This window comes from Cimex lectularius, unplaced genomic scaffold, assembly GCF_000648675.2.
Source record: "Cimex lectularius strain Harlan isolate CLEC.00 unplaced genomic scaffold, Clec_2.1 scaffold135, whole genome shotgun sequence".
Taxonomy (NCBI): Eukaryota; Metazoa; Arthropoda; class Insecta; order Hemiptera; family Cimicidae; genus Cimex; species Cimex lectularius.
The window spans coordinates 1,347,542-1,359,630 of NW_019392793.1; the positions used below are offsets into that span (position 1 = coordinate 1,347,542).

The 12,089-nt window shown below is 31.2% G+C and overlaps 2 protein-coding genes across 3 annotated transcripts; one reads left to right on the plus strand and one right to left on the minus strand.

The window, feature by feature from the left end:
• Positions 1–1,296: 1,296 nt before the first annotated feature.
• Positions 1,297–5,491, plus strand: LOC106663720 (PRKR-interacting protein 1 homolog). Its single transcript, XM_014388788.2, has 3 exons — positions 1,297–1,486; positions 3,711–3,890; positions 5,004–5,491. The coding sequence occupies exons 1-3, from the start codon at positions 1,394–1,396 to the stop codon at positions 5,430–5,432; spliced, it is 702 nt and encodes a 233-aa protein (XP_014244274.1). The 5' UTR covers positions 1,297–1,393; the 3' UTR covers positions 5,433–5,491.
• Positions 5,492–5,529: 38 nt separating this feature from the next.
• LOC106663757 (venom carboxylesterase-6-like) lies at positions 5,530–11,561 on the minus strand. 2 transcript variants are annotated; one of them, XM_014388845.2, is made up of 10 exons: positions 11,253–11,561; positions 11,035–11,184; positions 10,816–10,969; positions 10,299–10,484; positions 10,048–10,238; positions 8,170–8,335; positions 7,911–8,092; positions 6,305–6,458; positions 6,116–6,239; positions 5,530–6,056 (listed from the first exon to the last, which is right to left on the minus strand). In XM_014388845.2, exons 1-10 carry the CDS (start codon positions 11,442–11,444, stop codon positions 5,858–5,860), a joined length of 1,698 nt encoding a protein of 565 aa, XP_014244331.1. In that variant the 5' UTR covers positions 11,445–11,561; the 3' UTR covers positions 5,530–5,857. The 2 variants fall into 2 exon arrangements, 1 of the variants encoding a protein (XP_014244331.1); XR_001340082.2 differs by having other exon boundaries at positions 5,964–6,056; positions 6,116–6,202.
• Between the last annotated feature and the right edge of the window lie 528 nt (positions 11,562–12,089).

The following is a 12,089-nucleotide window of genomic DNA, read 5'->3' on the forward strand; positions in this document are numbered from 1 at the left end:
CCAATAAATTAACATAAAGTCAAACATAGACACAACACAAACACATAAAACTATATCCATTTAAAACCCCTATAGCCCTGAGGTACTGGAACAGCAATCTGTGCCCGCTACCGTGCATTTTAAATTTTATTTATTAAATTCACAATTTGTTTTTTATTCTGAAATACAGACATTATATTCAAATTCTCACAGAGATTATTTATATCATTGTACCAAAACAACTTTCTAGTGATTATTTCATACTTGTTTTATCAACTAGGTGACAGGCTTAGACATTTATTTATTTAGCACAAATTTAACTTTAGTGTGAACAAAAATACTGGGAAAATTCCAGTTTCTAGATAAATTCTAGGTGTGTTTAGAGGCAAATCAAAACATTTATTTATAAAATATTTGAAGGTTATTTCCATATTTTTTATTGTTGTGATGACCCCAGATTTGTGCCCCAAAACACTGTATCACTCGTGAAATGCTGTTAAAAATTTTAATTTGGAAACAATGGAATTTCATTATTAAATATTATTTTATTAAAGTTGTGCAGAGAAAATTTTGCACTCTCTTTCTTTTCTTTAAAGATGTTGTAAGGACAGAGTTGGAGTTAAAGTTATAACCAAATGTTTATATTTGTTAAATATTTGTATTGATTAATTTTTGAAAAACCATGTCTTGTCTAGGTCTTCAACCATTCCTGAAAATTATGATTTTTTACTTATTCAGGTTTACCTCCAAGTTCCAGGTATCGCGATACTTTTCTAAGTAACTAATTTTTTTAGATTAATTTTATCTGATGCCATCAGAACTAAATCATCCGCTTACTTTAACATGTTAAACCGATTACTACACCATCCAAGCACCCTTGCAGATCGTTAATAAAAAGCGAAAAGTAGCGAGCTTAACAGGAACCCTTGTTTGACGCTCATAGGGTCAACCAAATGGTTAGGTTAATCCATTATGACACAATACGGAGGCAAAGGTTCCAGTAGATAATTTTTTTTTGGAATTGATCATTTTAGTCAAAACCCCTAATTCATATAAACTTAAAAAACAGATAATGATGATAGTCGATGCAGTTGAATTGTTTTGACTAATTACATGGTGAAGTAATATTCATAGCAGTCAATGACTCCTGAGTGTAATTAAGCTTGTTCTTTGTTAAATTTGTGTCGTAATTAAATTATACCCTTGGGCTTTTCCAGGCAAGAGTTTTCTTTCTTTTTTTTTTTGTTTAATTTTCAAAACGAATCGATCTCTCAAGAAATTCGGAACGAATCGATTGCAACCTTTGAGTCACCACACCACGATGTTACCTACCCGTTTATGAGTTCAAACAATAACAAACAAGTGGTATGGTGCTTTTTAAATAAAACTTCAGTTTCTGTCAAAAGTGTAAAAAATGAGCGATTCTTCAGAAGAACCTCCTCCCATCATCGTGAGAAACGCAACTAGTCTTCAGAGGCTAAAGTTGGAGAAATTAATGAAGAATCCTGTAAGTCCCTTTGGTACATCTTGGGCTGTGAAGTCGTCTTGTTGGTCAACTTAGAGCATTAATATATTATGTTTATTTTTTTTTTTAGTCTATAAATTCTATATAGTAAAATCTTTATTTATTCAATTTAAACATTTTACCAAACGAAGTGTGAAAGCTGGTCATACAGTAAATACATTTTTTCATGCAGTGAACATATCCAACTCAACTGGGTTTGACAGCACAGGTCATATCACACACCCACAAGAAAAGTGACACAACTCAGTTTTACAGGAGAGACAGATGGAAGTTAACTTTTTTTGGCTTGGGGATTAAGTACATTATCCAGTTGTTGGCAATAAAAACTGTGTGGTGTTTAGTGACCATTAGTTAATGATTATTTGGAGATCGTGAGATGCGGTCTGGTAGTAGGTTTTAGAAAACATTTTCTTTATTGTGCCAAAGTTTCAATCTTCATTGAGATCATCTTCAGGCTCAAAGTGTTTGTTTTCTGTGTAGATGTGTCATTATTGGGTGTCATGTTGAGAGGGCACCCAATAATGACACATCTACACAGAAAACAAACACTGAGCCCTTAAGATGATCTCAGTAAAGATCGAAACGTTGGCACGATAAAGAAAATGTTTTTCTAAATTGTCTTTAGTTTCACCAAGACTTAAGCGAAAACAAAAAACTTTAAAAATCCTGCTGTACTACTTCTAAAAACCTACCCCTTTTTGAATAGTGACACTTTTCTTGTAAATTAAGTTAGTTTGTTGCTCTAACAATAATGGTGGTCAAGGGATGTCTGTAAAGTTATTAATTTTTTTGCAATAGTAACAGACAGCATACAAACAAGCATAAATATCTGTTACAAAAAAAACATATTTTTACAATTGATTTAACTATTGTTTTTCATAATGTGAAATTAATATAGGTCCTGATGATGTCCTTTAATAGGTCTAAAGCTTAGCAGTAACAATTGAATTTGCATTTTCTTCAAGACCACACCTTGATAAAGAGTTCATGAGTGAAAAAGTAGTCTTTACTTCTGACATTGAAAACTAAAATAATTCTAAAATTTTGCTCTTATATCGAAGGGAAAAATGCAGCATAAGAACTAAGAATGATGTTAGATTCAATTAAGGACAGGCAATCTTATTTTTAAGATAAGCATAAAATATAATTGTGTTAATTCAAAATTTACAATATTTCGATTTTCTGTTTGACCTACAACTTTGAAGCTGAGCATTCATGCTTCCCAGGTTTGTTAGTGATATGACCTCTGTAGGTCAAACTTTCCTTCTCGTTAACCGTCATTAAAGTGCAAAGAGAATATCCATCACTTTGCCTTAAATTAGTTGCCAAAGAGGTGGAATTTGAAAATTGATAGACTTCATTATAGTAACGGCAGTTTCCTTTTTGTTGGTTTTCAATGTATTTAGAATGTAGATATAATAATCTAATAAAATGTAGATGTAAAAGTCATTTTTACAAATATTTAAAATATATATATTATATATACAGTAAGTTATTCCGGAGCAGCACAAAATCCTTCACTAAACAAGCTGGACAACAACTATGGTATGCCACTTTTCACGAAGGAAGACAGTATGTTCCTGAAAAATTCAAAAGTGACACATGGTGCAGCTGACACATGGAGTAGTGAAAAACATCTTCTCTTAAGGTGCATGTCCACTTGAGAGTAAATCATATGTGAACTCTTTGAAAGTTGAATTTTGCCAATTCTTCTCTCAAGCTACTCACCATCAATTTTCTCACGAGAACTCCACTGTCAATTTAGTTGACTATTTGAGAGTGGTCATGATCGTGATAGAAAACCAAAGCTGCATTAATTGTTGTAATTATTGCACACATTTTACCTTAGATAACAAGTACCAAATTAGAATAATTAATTCGGTCAATTAGGACTACTAAACATATATGGATTAATAGAAGAACGAACTTCGGTGCAAGCCATACACTTACTCAAGAATTACTATTGGAAGATGTGCATCAGTTCAGAAAGTATAAGAAAATTTTATTTATAATTTGTGAGTTTTTTAAAACCACATAGAAAAATGTAAAAATACATATATTTATGTATTCTAAAGTATATATAATGTTACATTATACAATTATAATGTAAATTTATATTAATAAATATATTTATGTTAGTAATTAATTTGTATATTATAAATTAATGATTAAACAAATATATAAATTTATGGATCCCTGCTTTCAGGAAAAACCAATTTTGATCCCAGAAAGGCAGAAAGAAAGGAAACTTCCTCATGTACCGGATTTTGTTAGAAATGTCATGGGGTCGAGTGCTGGCGCCGGGAGTGGCGAGTTCCATGTTTATAGACATTTGAGGCGTAAAGAATATGCAAGGCAGAAATACATACAAGAAAGAGGTCAAAAGGTATCAAAAAATAGCTCAAATTTATAAATTAGAATAATGTTAATATGTACTGCAGTATGGAGAGTTGGTTCAATTCTTAATTTTATATTGCTCCCAAAAGGCAAATATTTTGTTTATTTACTATTAATATAACAATAGTAGTAGTTATTTCAGAAAAATTATTTACTAAATTACATAAAATATAAATAAAAGACAAAAACATTAAAGTTACATTAAAAAACATTACATTATGTGTGGGTGTGAATGTAAATTATTAGCCTGAATGAGGGGATTATCTCCCATCCTGAGGAATATTGAGTATTCTGTGGTGAGTGTGCTGTCTGGAGATGGAAATTAATTTATTAGCAAGAGTGGAGGGTTTAATGAACCTACCCGAAAGAATATCGAGTTCTTTAAGGAGTGAATGTGACCAGACTTGTCTTCTTATGGAAAGTAATAAGATGTTGGCTTCGTGACATAGGACAGGGTGTCTGGCTATCTCATTGTGGAGGGGGTGTTTTCAGGGGCATTGTCTGCCTGCTCTTCACCAGGGTATTGCAGGGGTTCCTCTACGCATTGTCTGGGTGTTTTCAGCCATTGCTAGCATGTTTACGGGAAGGTGGGAATCATGAAAATCTTTGTCATGTGTTGTTTTAACAGTAATTTGACAATCTGAGTACTTTTGTGATGTTAGCAAGTTAAGCAAACTGGAGACATATTATGAGAGTACATGGCAAAGATGTGTGAAAAAAAATTCCATTTAATCTTCATGTTTGTTGGGCTTTAAATAATACATTCTACTATTAGTAAATCTAGTAAATATGGAATAAAAGTAATAAAAAATGTAAAACAAAAAATTGACTTTTGATACCATGTATGTTATAAACCAAAATCAATAAGTTAAAGTTAATTAAGTAATTAATTGAGACATTATCCTTATTTTCTCATTTCTACTTCTTGCTTTATTTACTCATTTTAATAGTTAGTTCAATATTAATATTTTAGTAACATCTTTTTATAATGTTAAATAGCATTCTTCTAAAGAAAATACCTATATACCTATACCTAGGAAAACAAATTGATGTTTTTAAATATATAGATACACCATTTATATTTTTATTTAATTTTTTGCAGATATTAAGAGATGAGGCATATCAACGTAAGCTTGAGGATAACAAGAAAGCGGCTGCAGAGAAGACTGCTAAAAAGAGGGCTAAAAGGTTGAAGAAAAAAGAAAACCTTAAGAAAAAAAAGCTTTTGCTCAAGAGCAAGCCCAAAAGTGAGAGTGATAGCAGAAAAAGTGAAAGCGAATTTAGTGATAGTGACGTTAGTGACAATGAGGATAGTGATATCGTCAAGCCGAAGGAGGAAAACGGCAACCAAGAAAGCCATGAGGTTGGAGGAACTGATAAAGAAAATGACAATGAACAGACTGAGAAAATGATAGTAGATGAAGCCAAAGAGGAAGAACCTTCTAAACAAACTAATAAAAATGAATCGAACGAAGGGGAGGAGAGTAATAAACAAACGGTTGATGAACCAACATCAGTGTGTCTGAATTAATACAATTAATACAAACTTAATTGTAATGTTTTTGTAAATAAATATATATGTAAACTCTTTTTTCTATTTCCTTACAATTTAAAGTAAAATTTAATAATTTACACCTGTTTGTAAAAATAGCATTTATTTTAAAGACATTCATTTTTATTATGTGTTGATGTCCTTTAACATAATGTTAATACTCAGACAAGCCTACATCCTTTATCCAAATTGAAATTTTTTGATTAAGTTAAAAATGTATTACAGCAATACTTATCACATTTAATTATTTGATGGTTCCATTTGTTTATTCCATCTATAATCTATTTAACATTTATTTAAAAGTTACATTTTAATTATTTAAAGAATGACACCTTTTAATTGTATTCATAACTTTTAAGTTGTAGTATTTTGGCACTATACAAAACACCAGGGTCATGAAAACTTCACAATTCATCATGAGGCCTTTCTATGAAATTGTATCGTGAATCTTCATGAAAATTAACCTTTCTCCAAAAGCGAATTCTGCCATAATTTGGATCTGTAATGAACTCATCGTCCATAGGATTGGCACTTTTAACCTTCAAATAGGAATAATCAGGTAAAGTCTTCTTCAGTGGCAACAATTTTTTTTTAAAAGGTTTCCTGGAAAGATTTAGAATTTAAAAATCAAATTAAAAATGGAGCAAACAAAATTATTTTACCCAGTAATAAAGGTCATCCACAAATTGACCATTCTTTTTGACATTTCCAATGACTCTTTGATATGGTCAAAATTCACATCTTCAGCTCTGAGAACATAAAACAGGTCATCAGCATGACTTGTACCTGTGTAATCAATTTATTTATTATTTCATTTTATTATTATTTTATCTTTCTCAGCATAGACTCACCTGAATAGACATCCCTCGATAAATTGAAGCGTTCTTGCAGGCCAGTTTTGCCCAAATATGAAAACTGGATTGTGTAAACATCAGAAGAAAGATATTTTGCGTGATACAAGGCAGTTAACGATACAGGCACTTTAAACACTCTATCCCCAATCATCTTTAACAAGTAATTTAAAACAATTTATAGAGTTTGAATTACTGACTTATGTCGAAGTCTAAGATAAATCATTCGTTTTGTCTGTCGGAAGTGTTCTGATTTTTTCTCACTTGTGTTGGCTGTGTGTTATTTTGTAAAACTTTTATTAGTTTGTAAAATGTGAATTGAATGTACAAGCTTCACTTTAAACTCAGTTCGACCACAGAAGATGGCAAAATGACCGAATCAACAATAATGAGCAGATGGTCGAAGATTCTCACCTTAATTATTAATTGTAAGTTCATTGGCAGATAAGGACTGTGAATGAAATGAAATAACCTTAAAACGTACAGGGGGAAGACCTGGTTAACCATTGGTGGACCAAATTTTTTTGGTAATTCTACATTCCAACATATCGGACATGTATCTGCTACTTCTTGTGAATAGGCTCTGGTTTTGCCAAAAAAAGTTGAAATTTTCCATTTTTAAATATTTTTTATTTAACTATCCTACTTGCTCAAATCAACTATGTGAATATATCACTGTACAGCATTGTTTATGAAGATTGCAATAAAAATATAGCACAAGCTATCAGTTTATTAATCACCAAAAATAAATAAATATTTTTCAAGTAAACTAGGTCATAATTTTTTTTCTTCATGAAACTAATATGATATTGTTTTAGCACCTCTAAATATAAATTTTTGTTTGGATATAAATTTATGAATTTTTTTGACCCCTAAAATTGTTCCAATTTTTAAGAAGTTGTAATTAGAATATCTTATTAAAATAACTAAAAGAATTTTAACGTAACACATACCATTTGAAAGAAGAGAAACATAGCTTTTTAATGACATATGTACCATTAAAATACATACAAGATTCCTACAAGAAAACAGAAACTCGTTTTTTAAATAGAAAAAATAGTCCAAATTTAAGTACTTGATAATTTTTTTTAAAATGAATTTTCATGAAAATCAGTCTCTTAGGTTTTGAGAAAAATGGTGATAGAGCTTGCACTAGGAATGTCAGTCAGGTAGAAAGGACATCGAAATTATCAGTTAAAAAAATTAATTTTCACCAAATTCCATAAAGGCAGTATATATTTTATAACGCCAGAATCACAACAATGAGGTCAAAAACAAATTTTGACTATTTTCTGACCTGCTGCACTTAATTGTTGGTTAAAACATGCAAAACAAGCAGTATTTTGTTGATTTATCTTTTGAAATCATACCAATATTCTGCATCGTAGAACTTTTTCATTTTTATGGTAACCAACAATAATATTATTATTATTATTACACCAAAAATAATATTTTTTTAATCTATAAATGATGATTTATGCTCATTTCAAATCTATAACCCACCAACTCGTCCTCCCTTTGTTAGTAATTATTAATAACAATTGATTAACATTTTTCGTGTTTTTGGTATTTTTAATAGCAAAAATTAGCTTTAAAAAAAATTTACCTCAATAAGTGCTTTTTTCTTATCTTGCACTCGGTAAGCTCCAAAATATTCGTTTCTAATAATTTTGCTAACTGCCGACTGTTTATTAATGTGGGTAGTAAAATTGAAATCAAGAAGATGTGGAAGCACTGTCTCCCAGTTGTCATTTAAATATTCCACTTCTTTTGGATAAGCTAAAATCTCTGGAATAATATCATATAACATAAAGCAAACTTTAAACATAAATTTTAGCCAGGAAAAAGAAAAAAATGAAACAAACCAGCTCCTGGATAAAGTCCTTCGTCTTCAGTGAGTGAAAACAAAATGGGTACATCATTGACCATTTTGTTACGAATCAGATAAGAGGGAAGTTTGTCAATGAATGCGTTATTCCTGTTATGTTCGATCACTGGTCCAAATGGTGTAAATGGATTGTAAAGCCACGGCTAAAAAATTTGAATGCCTTAGCAGCATCTACGTACATAATAAGAAAAATTGTACAAAGACATTTTCAGATTAAAATACAATTTTACTCTTTAAAATCATGTAATTATAGTAATTATGACAGTATAGTAAAACTAACCAAATAAACTTTGCAAATAAAAGTATCTTTTAAGATTACTGAAGTCAAAATATTTGGACTTATCTTTTTGATGTGACTAAATTGACAATGAACTAACAGTTATGTCATTAATTCATTAATAATTTACACTGCTTCATAAAAAAAGTGGTACACTTTGAAATTTTTATTTCTTTTTTAATGGACTTGCTTTTCATCAATATTAACACTATATTTTTTAATTTCAGATATTTATTATAATATTTGGTTAGTTTTAATATAATATAGTGTGAAAATAAAAATACCTTCAAAAACAACAAGATAATTAAAAAAAGTAAAAAAAACACTTGTGAATGTACACAAAACATTATAAACCAAACTAAAAAATCATTAATAGGGTGTATTACCTCCTCCAGCTCTTATTATACACCCTAATATTCTCATTCTTAACCACTTTTTGAGAAATTTCATTCCAAATCTCAACTAACGTAACTTTCAGCTCAGCTAAGGTTGTGTTATTTCTTTGTTTTACCCAACAACTGAGCTTGTCCCAAAAGTACTCAATGGAGTTCAAATCATGGATATGGGCTTGGCTTCTCAGAGTGAAAATATTGACATCTCGAAGCTACTGCATAACACTGGTGGTGACAGTTGGTCTTGCATTATCTTGCGTAAACAACTATTTCTGCACCAATAACAGGAGCAAATGGCACGACATTTTCCTAGAGAATTTCTATCAAGTAGATTTTACATTGAAAGACGGCCTATTAAAAATGTTAACTATGGTTTTGCATTCAAAGAAATTCCACTCCACACCAAAAAACTGAACCACCTCTGGACGACCTTCTTCTGGCGATGTTGCATTGGCTCTACAGCTGCTCGATAAACTTGAAGACATCCATCTGGTGAATGGATAGAAAATTGGAACTTATCCAAAAACATAACACTCCTTCATTACAGTATCTGTTGAATGTTGGTGCAAACCCGATGCTGGCCTTATGGGATGTGCTCATTCCTAAAAGTCTCCTTCTTATTGTTTCAGCTCTAATGGACACATCCCGCACAGTTCAAAGTCTTTGAGGCGTTTCAGATGGAGTGGAAAAGCGATGTCTCAGAGTGTGAAATTTGATAAATCAGTTGTCAGCCAGTCCCCTGGCTCTGGTCGTCCTGGTCTCTGAGTACACCTTGTACAGTTCATTTGCATCTCCTGGTACTGCTGTTTAGGCAAATCTAAAACCCTCACAGCATAATGCTGATTTCTTAAATCATCAGCAAGTACAATGGCAAGGGCAACTTGCTCGCTGATTATAGGCATTTTTGTAATCATTTTGCTTTGTGCGACAAGCAAGGCAATTTTTAAAGGCATTTTTAAAGGATTAAATGCCACTGTTGATGATTTTCATTGTGGAGATTTTAAATCAAATAAGAAATTAAGTGATTTTGCCTCACAATCAATGACAAAAAAAATACTTTCCATCTAATTATAAATATTAAATCATTTTTAAAAAATACGTTCAAAACATTGTCAAATTAAAAAAAGAAATAAAATTTCCAAAATGTGCCACACTTTAGCAGTATGTTTATTCAAAATAATTTTACCATGAATAATTTTGTCAGTTGGACAATTTGTTTGCCAGGCCGGTTCCTCAGGCAATCGACCATTTTTTCTGTGTCATATACAGGGCATCCCATTTCATTTGCAATCGTTTCAGCTTTGCCTTTTGAATTTTCGGTCTGCGCCCAGTGGCAAAGTGCTGATCCGCTAAGGATTATAGCACGTTTGAACAAACCTGGGAAATAGAATTAATAATTTACCAATTATTAATTATTTATTTGACATTGATTAAAACCTTTGCTCCTTGAAGAAAGAATATGATAATGGGTACTAGCAGCTCCTGCAGACAATCCGGACAAGGTAATTTCGCCAGGGTCTCCTCCAAATGCTTTTATATTATCGTAAACCCATTTCAGGGCAAGATTCTGATCTTTAAGACCATTATTACCAGGTAGGATGTCATCTTCAGTGCTTAAAAATCCTAAAAAATAACAACTAACAACTTAGGAATGATAGTGGTAAGAAAGTATATTCCCTGGTGCTTAGGTATTTTAGGCAATATTTAGTATTCTCTGCATTTTGTAAATTGTCTCTGAGAACACACTTCATCATCTTCATTAAGTCTTAAACTTACACATACTGACTGTGTTTTACTAGTTAAATAAAAATAATTTTACATTGTAGAATGTAAAACTTCTATATTTAAAAGATATCTTGCACTCTCTGTATTAATAAATTCATTTATAACTACCTAAAATGTACGTGTATATATAATCATAATCTTTTCTTTACTTTGTTGTTAAATACATTACCTAAAATGCCAAGCCTGTAGTTCATAGTGACTAAAATAACATTGTGATCCAACAAATACTCAGGTCCACTTGTCGACCCAGATAAAAACATAAATGCTCCGCTATGTATGTTAATGAGGACGGGCAGAGAATTAGTTTTATGTACATTTGGACTCTGGAATGTTCATTCGTTTACTGAAATACACTGTGAGAGCATTAAAAACAAAATTAATCAATTACCTCTGGGACATAAACATTCAGGTACAGACAATCTTCTGATCCGTAAACGGGATCATCCATTTTGTAGTAATAATGACTGTACTGAAGGCAGTCGTTGGGTACACTTGTTGCATTGAGCAATCCTGGCCATGGTTTTGATGGAACTGGTTCCTGTTCAAAAAAATCATCATAAATTAAAAATAAATTCATTTGTTTCTTTTTTTGTGTTTAAAACTCACTCTGAATCTTAGATTTCCAACAGGCGGTTCTGCATACGGTATCCCCAAGAAAGCTGCTATTTTTCGCCCCGAAATAGTTTCGATGTATTTTCCTAGGACCTTACCCTGCAATACTGCTACTTCAGGGCTTGAGTCAGCCCACGAACACAATATTGTCGTAAGGAATAAACATAACAGAAAGAACTTCACCATTGTAGGTTGGTCTTGTAGCTATGTAGATGAAAGACTTGTTGATAAGGCGACAAATAGTAGAATACAAGGACAAGAGTTATCTCCTTTTATGATTATGTATTCTATTAACAAAAACTCCTAGATTAAAAATAGATCACTTACATTAAAAGTACTAAACCTACTATAAGGCGTTCAATTGATTTAATACATACAAACAGTTTATATAGTCAACAGCATGACAAAATCTAAAAAATTGTGAAAAGGTTATTCTAAATTTTAAACTATTCTTGATAGCGTGTAGTACAGGCCAAATATTTAACTATAAATAAATATCCTATGTGCACATATATCATGAAATTGTCATAACAAACATCATTAGTCCACATTCAAGATCTAAAAAAATACATAAACATAAAAAAAGGGGGTTCAATGTAATCTAATCTAACAGGATTAATGTTTTTTTTATAATTAATGCATAACAAAGAGTTATTTAATTGTTTCAGTTCAATGATCTTTACTATTTAAAACGTTTTATTCATAAATATTTTGATGCATCCTATTTTCTGTCTCTAATATTAAAATACAATTAATTTTTTCTGCCTTTGTGTACATGTATTTCAAGGTTCTTATATTATATCAGCCTTTCTCACACCCTCTCTCTCTCTC